Source organism: Petaurus breviceps, unplaced genomic scaffold, assembly GCF_028583685.1.
Source record: "Petaurus breviceps papuanus isolate PSGF00001 unplaced genomic scaffold, PetGlider_PUasm1.0 180, whole genome shotgun sequence".
Classification (NCBI taxonomy): Eukaryota; Metazoa; Chordata; class Mammalia; order Diprotodontia; family Petauridae; genus Petaurus; species Petaurus breviceps.
The window spans coordinates 5,285,230-5,301,041 of record NW_027185782.1 but is presented as its reverse complement, the minus strand read 5'-3'; the positions used below and the strand labels follow the sequence as shown (position 1 = coordinate 5,301,041).

Here is a 15,812-nt window from a genome sequence, read left to right as displayed (position 1 = left end):
AACAAAGGAACTCAATAGAAACTTTGAAATACAAACACGGGAGTCAACAGAAGTATAAAAAGGCAAATATAAGAAAGTAATCAGAAAAGACTTTATAAGACTAAAGTATTCTAATTGGGGAATGGGAAGCAGGTGGGGAAATGACATAAACATCCCTGAAGAATTATGATGTTAGCAGGGGACAGGGAGAAAGACAAATAAGCTGGAGGGACTGGGGGGGGTGATTTTTGTTACGTTTTATCAAACGTTTATCATAAGGAGAAAGAAAAGGGGGGAGGGGAAGATGATACTAGGGAAGAAAAGAATGGGCAAGGATTACTTATCGAACATGATCAAGGCAGTACAAATAGAATATATATGTACATGTATATAAAAATGAGGAAGGAGAAAACATCACTTTTAACTTTTGCAGAGTGAGGAAGGCAGAACCAGGAGAACAATTTAGGCTACAAGAACATTGTAAAAATGAACAATTTAGAAAGACTTGAGAATTCTGATTCCAGAATTTCAACTCTGATTCCAGTAGAATAATTTAAAATGCTTCCTACTCAGGGTGGTTAGGTGGCGCAGTGAATAGAGCACCAGCCCTGGAGTCAGGAGGACCTGAGTTCAAATCCAGCCTCAGACACTTGACACACTTACTAGCCAGGTGACTTTGGGCAAGTCACTTAACCTCAATTGCCCTCCAAAATAAAATAAAATGCTGCCTACCTTGTGAACAGAGGGGGTGATGGTGACAGAAGAGACATGCAGAGCAAGACACATTTATAGACATGGCCAATGTAGAAATGATTTGACTCTATATTTGTTGCAAAGGTTTTGTTTTTCTTTTTCAGGTGAGGGAAGAAAAATATTGTGGTGGGAGAGAGGGTAGATATTTGTTAGATGAAAATAAAATTTTTAAAAAGGCAGGGAAAGTAACCAAAGTAAATGTTATTCTGATCAATAAGACTAGTAAAGTAGAAATTATTTAAGTGGGAGGAGAAAGTAATCAGAATCAGTTATTGAAATATGAGGAAGAGTCTTACATGTAGTTTGGGAGGGTAGATTTCAAAGAGTTCAGAAAAGAGAAAGCCAGACTTCCATGACCTACAAATCTACAGGGAAAGTTTGCTCAAAGACATATTCTCAAGAACACAATTCTAATATACAAATAACTTCAACCATGAAGGAAAAGGAGAAGTGCTCTAAAGAGATAGATGTGATTACAAAGGAAAGTTATTAACAAATCAGATTTTTAAAAGACATGTATAGAAGACAGAAATATAAGGCTAGGAAACCTGTGACCTCAAGGCTACATGTGGCCTTTTACCTGAGTCCAAGTTTTACAAAACAAATCCTTTTATTAAGGTCATTTGTTCTGTGGAGTTTGGATTCAGTGAAAGGTCCACACTTGAGGACCTAGAGGGTCACATGTGACCTCAACGCACAGGTTCCTACCCCCTGGCCTACAATGAACTGTGGCTTGAAATGAATACAAAGAATAAAAAAAGTGTTCTTAGCTACCTTCAAAGCAAGAAAAAAAAAGGGGGATACAAAGTCTGGTTATGAAGAATTCTCACCATGCAGGAGCTCAAGGCCCCATGCTGGGATTAGTAAGCAGTATTGAGAAGACATGGTACTGCTGATTATTCCCTACTGAAAGGCACTCTTAAATCTCTCACTTTTCATAACACTATTCTCTTCTGGCTATCCTACGTATCTGACCACTTATTTTTTAAATCCTTTTTTAGTTCACTGCCCCTCTCAAATCCGGATTTCTCCATGTCCTTTTTTACCTATACTGCTAGCTCATCAACTGCCATGGGTTTAATTATGAACTCCACTAAAGGAGTGTAAAATCAACTCCTGTACTCCATTCTCACATCACCAACTGTCTGCCGAACATTTCCATCAGGACGTATCATTACCATCTTAAGCTCAACATGTCCCAACTGTAACTCATCATCTTTCCCCCTAAAATAGGTCCACCACAAAACTCTTATTCTGATGTGTTCTCTATTCTCACCCAGATTCACATCTTAGAGTCACTGAATGTTCCCCTTTCCAACCAACCACATAGCTAATCATTGTCATTTTGTTGGTTCTCATCCACAATATCTGCTTCCTTCTCCACATTCATATGCCCACCCTCCTAGTTTAAGCTCTGATAACCTCTTACCCTCAATGAATGTAAAAATGAATGTAATGAAACTCCCTTTAGTCTTGGTCATCTACAATTCATCACTCACAAGTGCCAAAAAGATCTTCTTGATGTACAGATGCAAGCATATTCTTTTTCTGTTTCATAGCTCCCTAATGCCTCTGGAATAGAATATAAACTCACCCAGGAATTTAAGCCCTTCCATATTTGAAACCAATCTACCTTTCCAGACTTATTTTCACATACTGCACATTCCTGCCAAACTGTAAATTCTATTTGCAGAATATTGTTCTACATGCATAAAATGCACTCCCTTCTCATTTCTGTCTTTTAGAATCAATACCTTCAAGATTCAGCTCAAGGTACCACTTCTCCCATTGGACTTCCTTAATTCACCAGTTGATAAAGGACGTTCTCTCCTCAAATTAGTTATGTCAATCAATAAACATACATTAAGTATCTATTATGTGCCAAGCACTGTGTTAAGACAGCTATACAAGAGATAGAAAAAGTGGCAAAAAACAAAAACAGTCCTTGTCCTCAAGAAGCTCTCAATCTAATGTGGAAGACAGCAAGGTAACAAATATTTATAAACAAGCAATACAGGAAAAATAGAAAATAATTGGGAGGAAAGACACTAGAATTAGAAGAGGTAAAAATTCTCCTATACAAGATCAGATTTTATTTGGAACTTGAAGGGAACTGAGGAAGTTAGAAGGTGAAGATGAGGAAGGAGAGCATTCCAGGTATGGCGGTCAGCAAGAGAAGATGTCCAGGGCCAAGAGATGGAATGTCTTGTTCAAGGAACAGCAAAGAGGCCAATGTCAATGGATCAAAGAGTCTATGAGTGGAGCGGCCAGGTAGCACAGCAAGTAAGAGCACCGGCTCCAGTGTTGAGAAGACCTGGAGATTGCATCCCGGGCTCAGACACTTAGCACCCACCCAGAAACACCTGGCCGTGTAACCTTGAGCAAGTTACTTAACCCCCATTGCTTAGGGGTGGCCAGGTGGCTCAGTGAGTAAGAGAACCGGCTCCAGTGTTGGGACGACCTGGAGATCGAATCCCGGGCTCAGACACTCAGCACCACACCCAGAAATAACTGGCCGTGTAACCTTGAGCAAGTTACTTAACCCCGATTGCTAAAAAAAAAAAAAAGAGTCTATGAGTAAAGTTATTTACACTAAGGAGTAAAGTGTAGGACTTGGAAAGGTGGGAGGAGTTTGGGGAGGCTAAGTTATGAAGAGCTTCTAATACCAAACAGAGAATATTATATCTTATCACAGAGGTGACAGCGAGTTAGTTTATTGAGTGGGGGGGATAGAGGTTGACAGTAGTATAGGCTGGATCTGCACTTCAGGAAAATTACTTTGGTGGCTGAATGGGGAATGAACTGGAGTGAAGAGAAACTTAAAACAAGCAGATTTACCAAAAGGGTACTGCAATAGTACAGGCATGAAGTGATGAAGGTCTACACCAAGGTGGTGGCAGTATCAGAAGAGAGAAGCAGTACAGTTGAGAGATGCTACAGGTTGTATGGTTTGTCCTTCATTCTCAAAGAGGACCATGACATCAAAAAGATGATGCCATGACTTGCAAGTGAATTGAATTTAAGTGAGGGAGGGTCGTGCAAAGTCACCAATCTCATTTTCTCCTCTGGAGACATCTGGGTCCAGTGACCAGATATAGATCAGGAAAACTGGAGATGGCCCAGCTAAAAGATGCTGCAAAGGTGAAATTGATAAGCCTTGGATTGACATGATTGGACATGGGGGAATAAGAAAAGATGAGAAGTTGAGGATGATACCTCAAGTATGAACCTAGGAACCTAGGATGATGATGTTGCCTTTGACAGTAATGGGAAGTTTGGGGGAGGGAAGGGGGAATAATGACTATCTCTTTTCATATCTGTACTTAGTGCTTAGCACAGTGCCTGACACATAATGGGTGCTTAATATATATTTTACTGGACTATTCTATTGATCTATTTTTCTACTTTTTCCCAGTACTAAATAGTTTTGATTCTTACTATTTTAAAATAACAATTTTGAGGCAGAGGTCTAGATATATATATATATAATTTTCTCTTCATTACTTCTTTTTATCACTGTTTCCCGTGATATTCTAGATTATTTTGTTTCTCAAAATAAAATTTACCATTATTTTTTCTGACTATAAAGTATCCCATTGGCAATAGTGCTAAACCTGTTACTGAGGTGATATTGCTATTCACCTTGAGTTAAGTTCTTTCAAATAACACTGCTTTTTTTCTGAGAGCTGAAAACAGTGGCATTACTCAAACCTTTCACATTCATCACCAGCCAGGAGACTGAACTACATTTTATATACATGCAGCTATCATTTGACCTTTAAAGGAAGACAAACATGGCAAAAATTTCTTCAAATTACTGCCATCACATTTTAAAAACAATTTTAATCCATGTCTTTTGCTTTTATATCACATTCATTTGGGAGAAAAATCTGTATTAAATATCTCTAACAAGGCTCTGATATCAAAGGTATATATGTAAGTAAAAGAAATAAGACCAAAGGCCCGTCAGTATCAATAGATAAAAGAGGTCAAAGTACACAAACAATTTTCAAAGAAAAATAACAAACTTTTTTTTCTTTTTTTTAAAATTTGTTTGTTTCCTTTTAATTTACAGGATTCAATTCCACAATTCCTTGAATTTCACATTTTGTCCCCCTCCCTCCCCTCCTCCCCCCATGGCGTCTTATAATCAAGTATAGGATCTGTAAATACTTTCACATTATACAATGGTCAGGTTATAAGGATGGATTGTACCAGCTGGGATGAAAAATGGTATAGAGGACATAAAATCAAATAAGAGAACAAAAAAGATCAGGTATTTTGCTTCCACCTGGATATAAATTTAGTTCTTTCTAGTTCTTTCTCTGGATGCACGTTTTTCTCTCCATCATGCGTCTTTTGGGATTGACTTATATCCCTGCATTGTTGAGAAGAGTCCAGTCTATCAAAGTTGGTCATCAAAAAAATAACAAACTTTTAAGAGAAACAAAAATCTAAACAGCTCAGAGGTTTCAAGTCAAAACCAGAAAACTGGCAAACATGAAAAAAAAAAAAGGGAGGAGGATAGTACATGTCAGAGGGATTATGGAAAGGACAAGCACACTAATGTACTGTTGATAGAGCTGTGGACTGACCCAAACTATTCTGTAAAGTAAGAATTACTTGAATAAAGCTAAATAGCCAAATCTTTGAACTTAAGGGATTCCATTGATAGACACATACCCAAAAGGATTCCAATTAGAAAAAGAAAAGGCTGCATAACATCTAAATACTTATAGCAGCATGTTTTTTGGGTAATAACAGATAACTGGAAACAAAGTACATGCCCACTGATAAGGGAATGGCTCAATAAATTGTGGTATATGAACATAATAGGGAATTGCTATGCTTAAGAAACAAAGAATGTGATTAATATAGAGAAGCATGAGAAGATATATATGAACTGATGCAAAGTAGAATAAACAGAACCAAGAAAACAGTATATACAATGACTACAAAAAGGTAAACAGAAAGAACAAAACAAAGGAATCTGAATGCTATAAAATTAAAATGATCATGCCTGGCAAAAAAGATATACAATAAGGCATGTTCCACACACCCCCTCCCCAGACTAAGAGGAGGCATGACACAATGAATTTCAGAAATTTTTTCAATGTCATTTAATTTTGCTGAACTGTTTTTTTTTTCCTCCTCTTTTTAATTATGATAAGGGATGGCTCTATGGAAAGGAGAGAAATTGGAATATATAGGTGATGTAAAAAAAATTAAACAACAAGGTAAAAAGCTATAGGAACCTTATTAGCTCGGCTTTTCAGATTCAAAATTTAAACTGGAACATATGACTAAGTTGCTACCTACCTTTTTGAGGTACTCATATCCACTGGCTCATCACTTGTCTGTACTTCCACCTTAATAGTCGCCTTAACTTCCCCTCCTTTTAGTAATCCTTGGACCTTGGCTGCTCCTGGCTCAGACTTCATTTTCAAATCACCTTCAATCTTGTGGTCTGATCCTAGTAATCCTTTCTCCATCTTTATTTTTTTACTATCCACATCATTTAGAGTTGTTTCACGTTCAAGTGCTCGCTTTTGACTCCGTGTTCTGCATGCTTCCTCTGTCATTCTGAAGTTCTAGTAAGAGAAGGGGGAAAAGACAAATTCAAAATTTTCTGAAATCAAGTGTGTATCTTATTTATTTTTTGTTTCTTTAAAGTTGTCTTTTTGAATGTTTGCTCCAATCATAATGATGATAAGGGTTGTTATGGCCAAACAAGGAGTCCCTGAAGAACATAAAATTCCCTCACTTTCTTCAAAAAGGTCTTTCTTCTAAACTTTGCCCATGGCTCCTAGTCACCCATATCATTATGGCAAAAAGAAATTGATAAGCAATAGTAAGTATGGGATCCTAATGCACAATTAGAAACCTTCAAAGATAAAAAATGAAAGTTGGCTGCTTACCAAAAAGAAAACAGCTTCTCTCTGCATTCCAGTCTCAAAGTCAAATAAAGTACAAGAAACCTAGACCTGAATTTCTTTGCAATTTCTGGATGCGAGGTCTGTAGCACCTGCATTTGCTGTGAGTTATCAGGAATCTTAGGTGAAGGGGAAAAGAACTACCTTATCTTGCAGGAAAAGAGCTCTTTCTAAATTTCTGTACAGTCTATTCCACAAGAAAATAAGCTATTGTCATTGTGATAATATTCAAGTTGATATTTTCTACTCCCTTTTAATGAATGAGGCCCGTTTGTCCATTAGGAGCACAAGAAATGCTCAACTCCTCTGGGATCATATTTAACCCCTGCAATTCCAGAGTCATTGAAACTTTTAGGCTGGATAGGTTTGGGCATTTCACTCTGGCACTTTCTTGTACCTGCATCACACACATATCTAGATGAAAAAAGCTGAGTCAGTTTTTGATCCCATGACATCACTGGGCTCCACATGACCCTTCCCAGGATTCAGTCTGAGAGACAAAGCACTTTCCAGAAAACCAGTCTGAACCGGTTCCAGACAACAAGCTGAAGTGTTGTTAACCCTCACAGAGACACGACAGCACAGTAGCAGTAGCAGCAGCAGCAGCAGCAGCAATGTATGTATGCAAGACTGTTGTTGGCATTCCAAAACACAAGTCTGGCAGGGTAGCATCACTGCTCTTAAAGGGGCAGTTGACTAAAAATTCCAAAGGAAGACTATTTTAACTATTTTGGCGTTTTGGACTTTTCTGTGGCAAAAGAGGTTCATTATTTTTGTTTTATAAATTTAGAATAGATATTTAAGAAAGTGCAAGTCTTAAGAAGCACAAGATACAGAGAATTAAGGACTGAAAGTTTGTCCAACTTATCAACTACAAAGCCTATAAGTCACCTGAATGACTTGAAGAAAAGGGATATCTTGAGAGGAAAACACTCTATGCCATTACTTCAGTAATCCAAAATCCAAAAGGTCATAATTTCTTAGCTTTACTGAGTTTAACTTTTCCTATTTAGGAAAACAGCAATTATATGGCATACAAGGCTCCCTTGTTAATTTAAAAAGGGACATATGTGAATAAAAATAAAGGCCAGATATGATGCTTTCTCAAAGGGAGAAAATAACGCCGGAAGTTAAGCCAAAAACAAACAAACAAAAACAAACTTTGTTCCACTGGTTCCTTTTTCCCATTCTACCTCTAAAATTTGCCATAAGCCCCATCCACCTTCCCAATGCCAACCCATAGCTTTACTAATACAATCCTGACTACCACCCTTTCTTCATTAACAGCAGGCTTCTCTCCAGGAGCTATATGATGACATGACAATATAAAAGACCATAAAGTTACTGTACAAACTGGTTCACTTCTGAGTACTATTTACATAGTTAGCTTGAACACTGCTCATTTTACAGATCAGAAAACAAAGGTCCTGAAAAACTGACTTTGCCTGTGTCTCAGCTTGCTCATCTGTAAAACGTGGAATGATGGGGAACAACAACTATTACTCAATAACGGGGACATTACTTCCAACTCCAAATCAAAGATTCTATGATTTCGCCTAAAGTCAAATAGCTAATATAAAAAAACAAAAACATCAAACAGCAGAGTTAGGCCTTTTAAACTCAGGACATCAGACCCCCAAAAGCCAGTGCTTTTTTCATACTGTCTTTGAACGATGGTACCATATTGCTTATGATAAGAACTTTCAGGGACCTAACATTAATGAAGCAATATAAAGGATAACCTCATTTTACAAGGAACTAAATGAGAATCAGGTTGTACTTTGGGAACTGGTTATACCATTCCTCTTTCAGTTAAACACATAACCCACTTAAGCAGTACCGATCTCAAACAGAATCAGAAAGATAATTTTTGTGTGTGAGTTGTAGCTGAAAAAGTATTAGAAATGGGAGAGAGAAGGCTGGATTGATCTTTGGAGATGTCTGTCCTCCATCAATTATTATCACTGACTATATGAACACACTATGTAACATTTGGAAAAATAAATTCAGAAGTCAAATTATTGTGGCCTGATAATTACAGTGACAAATCATGACTTCAGAGAATTAATGATGAATCATGTCTCCCTTTTCTCTGTAGAGGCAAGAGATTTTTGGCATGAAATGAGGCATATGTAGTCATAAATTTGCTTAACTGTACTTTGTTACTAGGAAGGGCTCTATCACTGGGGTAATTCAACAGGGAGTGATGATGATGATAATAATAATAATAATACCAAACGCAGCACTGACATAAACTTTAAAAAAAAAATAAACTCATTTTTATTGAACACAATTTACCGTATCATTCAGACTTAAAAAAGAGAAAATGGTTCTTTGGATTAAAAAGGCAATTCAATTCACAGAACCACAAAGAAGAAATTTTGGACACTATCTTATATATATTAACTATATCCCTAAAGACTTAGAAATCAGTATAAAGAATACCTCTGAGCTAAAACAGGTTTTGTGAAAATGATGCAAAACTGAGGAGCTAATTTTCAAGCTGAAAAAGGACCACATGAAATAAATTTTTTGATACCCACATCATTTTATTTTTAATATTTTGAGGGGAAACTATCACTAGAATCGAAATTCTCACAAAAATTCATACATCCAACAGGGTTCTTAATGGATATTTGAGCAACAACTTCAGATTCTTCGATATGTGCTTCTTTCATCTCTCCCAAATATTCTTTTGGGTTTATAAAGGTGCTAAAAAAAAATGAAATGAGAAGTCAGGAATACTTGCTTATACTAAGAACCCTTGAATCTGTCCCTCTAGGATTAATCAATCTAAAACTTTGTTTGCAATCGACCTATCAATCAAACAGCCAATAAGCAATAAGTGACAGGCATTGCACCAGGTTTTTTTTTTTATTCATAGATAAAAAATAAGCAATCCTTACAATCAGAGTTTTACATTTTATCAGAGAAGAAAATGTGAACAATATGAACTATTTCATATATCATTATACACTTAACAAGGTAACTTGGTAAAGAGTGGGTAATAGCAGCTATAGAGATAAGAAAGGGTTTTAAGAGGTTCTTTTGTTTTTATTTTGTTTTTATTTTTTTAAGGAATCGGGGTTAAGTAACTTGCTCAAGGTTACATGGCCAGGTGTTTCTGGGTGGGTGCTAAGTGTCTGAGCCCGGGATTCGATCTCCAGGTCTTCTCAACACTGAAGCCGGTGCTCTTACTTGCTGTGCTACCTGGCCGCCCCTTAAGAGGCTCTTGAATTGAATTTAGAAGGATGCTATAGAGACAAAACTGAAAAAGGGTATTACAAGGCAAGTGGCACAGCTAGTACAAAGGCATGTCAAAAGCATATCATTTATAAAACACTTAACGTGTGACAGGCACCGTACTAAGCTCAGAAGATACTAGGAAAAAGTAAAAACAGTCTCTGCCCTCAAGAAGTTTACATTCTAATGGGAGAGATAACGTATAAAACAGACTTTTAAGAGTAAGGGGAAGGCAAACTTACAGGGGAAATGTCATATCACATATGAGAAAGTAAGAAGGTTAGTTTGACTGGATAACAAAGAGACTGAAATAGAGTAAAAAGGTAGTCCAGGTTGTGAGGGCTTTAAATGTTAAACAAAGGAGTTTATTTTTGACCCTAGCAATAACAGAGACTCACTAGAGTATATTAAGGAGACATGACAGGGCTCAACAGGACTTCAGGAAAATAATTTGAGGCAGTGTGGAAGAAACATTGGAGTGGGGAGAGACTTGAGGCAGAGGGGCCACTCAGGAATATGTTCCAAGAACCCAAGCAAAGGGGCAGCTAGGTGGTGAAATGGATAGAGCACCTGCACTAGGGTCAGGAGGGCTTGAATTCAAATTTGGCCTCAGACACTTGACACTTACAAGCTGTGTGACCATGGACAAGTCACGTAACACTGATTGTCTTGCCACTCCCTCACCCCCCAATAGCCCAAGCAAGAGATGATAAGGACCTGAACTAGTATGGCGGCTTTCTGAGTAGAGAGAAAGGGATTTATAGGAGAAATGCTATGAAAATAGAAACCACAAAATTTTAAAAATGACTATAGCAAAGGATGACAATTCCATGTCACTTATTTGCTTTTAAAACTTTTGATAGCTCTCTACTACCAAGCCAAATTGTCACTGAAAGCCTTGCAAAATCTGATACCTTTATCTTCCTCTACAAGAAGACTTTTTTTCCAGCCCTCTTAATTCTAGTGTCTGTTGCTTTTCCAATTTATCTTGTATAAATCTGTACATCCAATGTTATTTTTATGTTTTCCCTCCATTATACTGTGATGTCAAGAGTAGGGACTGCCTTTTACCTTTCTTTGTACTCCCCAGCTCTTAGCACAGGGCCTTACATGTAGGAGGCACTTAATAAATGTTTATTTACTGACTAACTCCACTCTAAAGTAGGTCTTCCTCTTTCAAGTCAGCCAGACTAACTTACAGTGTCTTAAACACACCACTATCCCTCATGGCTCTCAATTTTTGGTCATGCTATAATGCTTATCCAAGTTCTATGAAACCTTCAAAGTCTAGCTCAAGTCCCAACCTTCTCCCATGAAAAATCAGTTAAATAAGCATTTGTTAAATACAAGCTATGTGGGAAGCATTGTGCCCCAAGGATACAAAAAACATCCAAAAAACCTTTGACCTACCCTAAATTTTACAATACGTCTTCCTCATTCAAAATTCTTTGAGTCTTAAATTTCCTCATCTTTAAAATGAAGGAGGATTATATGCATCTCTAAGGTTCTGTCCATCTCCAAAATCCATGAATGTATGCATATATATATTTTTTTGCCTTTTGGAGGGCAATTGGGGTTAAGTAACTTGCCCAACGTTACATGGCTAGTTTTTTTGTGTGGGTGTTAAGTGTCTGAGGCTGGAACCGAACTCAGGTCCTCCTGACTCCAGGTCCAGTGAGCCACCTAGCTGCCCTCAATGTATGCATATATTTAGACACTGTCCCTGTCCTGAAGATTATAGCACTCATTCCCTTCTCGTCCATTAAAAAAAAAAAAGCTACATATATTTTCTTTGCCACTTCCACTTTCCTCACTGTCTTCAAAACCCTCTGTAATCTGGCTTCTTATCATTCAACTGAGATTCCTTCTTTCAAAGTTACCAATAATTTCTTAATTGTCATATCTGATAGCTTCTTATTTCTCAACCTTCTTGACTTCTGGCAGCATCTGAAACTGTTGGCCAATAGACATAATCTCTTACGAGTTTTTGTGACAATGCTTCCCCTCTTGGCTTTCTTTATAAATGATCACTTCTCAAATTCAGAGAAATCTGGGAAAACCTATATGAGTGATCAGATCTAGTTGTAGAATTTATACAATAACAACATGATAAAGGAAAATAATTTTGAAAGACTTGAGAATTCTGATCAATGAAATGATCAACCATGATTCTAGAGGACTAGTGAAGAAGCCTGCTACTTATCTTCTGACCCCCCCCACAAAAAATATGAACTCGAGATGCAAAATGAGATGCACGTTTTTAGAAACAGCCAATGTGAGAGTTTGTTTTGTCTATGCACATTTATTACAATAAGTGTTTTTTCTTTTTCTTTTTGTCTTTTTTTCCTGTATTGTTTTTCTCTTTCTTCTAAAGGGGAATGGTGATTTGGGAAAGTGAGGGAGGATAAGAGAGAAAGACAGAAAAATAGAAGGAAGAGATGGAGCGAAGGGGAAGAGGAGAGGAAAACAGAGGGGAAGGGAAGGAATAAAAAAAGGTCACTCACTAATATACTGCTGGTGGAGCTGTGAACTGATCCAATCATTCTGGAGAGCAATTTGGAACTATGCTCAAAGGGCTATATAAAACTGTGCATACCCTTTGATTCAGCAATACCACTACCAGGTCTATATCCCAAAGACATTTTTAAAATGGGGGGGGGGGCGCTCATCCCTTCAGACTTGGACTATTGTACTAACTTACTAAATTGGTATCCCTGACTCAAGTGTTTCCTTACTCCAATCCTACAGTTGCTAAAGCAATTTTCCTAAATCTGTTACCCCTCTCCTTAATGATATATCCTAGTGGCTTCCTATTACTTCTAAGATTAAGTTTAAAAAAAAATCTTTATTTTGGCATTTAAAACCCTTAACAACCTTTCCCCCTGGCCTTCTGGATGGTCCTTGCACAGGATACTGCATCTCAGGTGATACCCCTGCCCCTGCTTAGAAAGTTCCCCTTTCTAACTTCCTACTTCTGGCTCTTTTCCCCATTCCCATATGAATGACTTTTCTCTGAGATTAACTCCCAGTGACACTGTATACATCACAGCTGGTTTACATGTCTCCCAAATTAGAATATAAGCTTGAGAGGTTTCTTGTAAAGACTGTGTTTTTACCTTTCTCTATATCCCAAATATATGGCATAGTAGTACTCATGAAAATGAAGGCTTTAGAAGAGAAACTTCTAGGGGTGGCTAGGTATTGCAGTGAATAGAGTACCGGCCCTGGAGTCAGGAGGACCTGAGTTCAAATTCGGCCTCCGATATAACACATTTACTAGCCATGTGACCTAAGTCACTTAATCCCAATTGCTCTCCAAAAAGAAAAAAAAAAGAAGAGAAACTCTTCAGGTCCCTTACAAAAGTGCAATTTTATATGTAGGCTTCTTTTCAGGACTGTGTCTTCATGTATACAATCTATTTTGTATATCTAACTTTTGCCCCTTTAACTACATCATATGCCAGATTAAGGTCATGGTCTTATATTTACTTTATTGTTTATCTATTCACCCCTATCCAGAATCTAACTTAGTGCTGGGTACATAGCAATGACATAATATTTCACATTTATATAGCAATTTCTTGACAATAACTATGATCAATTATTATTATTTCCATTCTGCAAATTAGAAAACTGAGGCTCAGAATGGAAAAAAATTATTTCCCAAAGGTCACAAAGCTATTAAGTCATGGAGTTGGTACTTAAAAGTGTTCCTGTCACTATACCATCATTAAATAAAGACTTGACAATTTCCATTTTAGTTATCTGAGTAATAATTTTTCTTTCCAGTTTCTCCAGCACAGGTGAAAGAACTAAACCCTTTAATAAAGACAATGCCAAGAGTTTATTATGAAGTAGAAGTAACTGGAACTCTGCCAATTCAAGTAGAGAGGAATTGAGCTAGCCCTCTCACCTGCCACCCCAAAATACCTCCCCAGATAAATCACTCTCTAGTACAACCCATACATAGACATTCTCCTCTATACACGAGAATTATAAATATTTTCATAAATCAGTGTCATTTTAAGTGTGTGAACAAAAGAGAGATGATGACCTCTGCAGGTACAAAGCTGCTCACAGTCCAGCCATGCTACACAACTTGGTAGAGTACAGAGAGCTCCAGTGTCTCTTTGGAAACAGCACTACTTCTGCGACTGTTTCTACCTCCCACTGGTTCAAGGTCCCCCAAGGTCACTGCTATGTTTGACTCCCTTCCATGGAAATACATTTGTTGCCTTAGTGTTTAAGTTGGGTAAAACCTGACATAAATTTTCCACTAGTGGTTGTCTTTTCCTCTCCCCCTAGGCAGTACCAAGTGTTATAGCCCAAATGAAATGCATCCAAAAGCAAAGTAGGGAGTAACCAGACACACCTGTATGCCTACCACCAACCTATCATTTGGCATCTATGGTGACTACTGACATTAATCCAGAGAGAATTGAAAAAGTCAAATCCTTAAGGGAGAAAAGCCATTTAAGGAATGAAATCTGAAGAAAAAAAATCCTATGAAAAATATCCTATGGTATTATTAATATTAAACTATGAATATTGCCCTTTTCTTCCCCACTAAAGAACTAAGATTCCTGGCACAATAATAATAGATTTTTCAGGGCTGAAACATAAGAATTAAATAGATATGTATAGGTCAATCGTTTCAAAACTCTTGGTATAAGAAAGAGGTGCTTAGGGAAAACATTTCCATCAAACTGAGGTCCAATTTTTAAAATATTATTAAATAGTGCTTTTCAAATCTCTTTTTTTTTCTTCAGGGGAAAGGCAAGGCAGTTGGGGTTAAGTAACTTGCCCAAGGTCACACAGCTAGTTAAGTGTCAAGTGTATGACGATGAAGTCAGGTCCTCCTGACTTCTGGGCTGATGCTCTATTCACTGCCACCTAGCTGCCCCCTTTCAAATCTTTTAAGTATTTTATCTTATTTGAGTTTCACAACAACCCACTGAGATATAAATAATATTATCCTCATGTAAGAGATGAAGAAACTGGAGTTCAAAAAGGTGAAGTAATTTGCCCTGATCACAGCTTTCCTAACTCTTGCAACACAACCACCATCCCCAACCCTTCCTTCCCTCCCCGCCTCCCCCGCCCCCCACCCCCCTCACCAGGCCTGTTCTCTCCTGACTGGTAACTAACTTCCTTACCACCAATGCCAATTCGGAAGGAACCTGCTTCCATCCCTGCTCAATTTAATTCTGGACTTTGCACCCTCAATAGCAGCCTTGCCTCTGAGAAAGCACCCCTTGCTCCACCTTCCTCCTCCCTTCCAGTTTCCCTTTATTTGTCTAATGTGGAAGTATTTGCAGATCTTATACTTTTATTGCATGCCACCATGGGCGGGGGGGGGGGGGGCCAAAAAAATTTGAAACTCAAGGGATTGTGGAACTGAATCCTGTAAACTAAAAGTAAACAAACAAATTAATAAAAACAAAAAAAATTATTTAAAAAAAGTCAATGGTGTAAATTAACAGCAAAAAAAAAAAGCACATACCCTGACTTTATCTTAGGTACATTAATAGAAGCATGGCACCCAGAATAAAGGAAAAGACAGTTTCACAGACCTCTGACTTAGTCATGTCATACTGTTCCTTATTCATTTCTGGGCACCATGTTTTTAGAAGGATATCAACAAGCTAGAGTATGTCGAGATTTGAAAAATTACCAGAAAGAACTGGTGATATTTGGCCTAGAGAAGACTTAGGGGAAGTAACATGACAGTACTTTCAACTATTCCAAACCTCTTAGTCTCTTCCTAAAGTCTCCCATTACACCCTTCTTCCCCTATCTTCTTAGCAGAGGTCTTTATATCATACAAAAAAATTAAGGGTGTTCATCACGAACTCCCCCTTCTAACCTCCCATCTTATATCACCTTAGACATTTTCCTCTACTA

General features: G+C 37.6%; 1 protein-coding gene across 11 annotated transcripts in view; it reads right to left on the bottom strand.

Annotated features, from left to right (window-relative positions):
- GATAD2A (GATA zinc finger domain containing 2A) overlaps nt 1–15,812 on the bottom strand; it is a 234,882-nt gene that overhangs the window by 89,767 nt on the left and 129,303 nt on the right. For 7 of the 11 annotated variants that reach the window (XM_069086917.1, XM_069086915.1, XM_069086910.1 and 4 more), the window contains one exon: nt 6,052–6,323. The exons of 3 other annotated variants lie outside the window; for them this stretch is intronic. In XM_069086917.1, the coding sequence (XP_068943018.1) occupies nt 6,052–6,314 (263 nt within the window). In that variant the 5' untranslated portion in view covers nt 6,315–6,323. Of the gene's footprint in view, nt 1–6,051; nt 6,324–6,650; nt 7,116–15,812 lie in introns of those variants that run through there. One more of the 11 variants, XM_069086909.1, reaches the window with a different exon arrangement.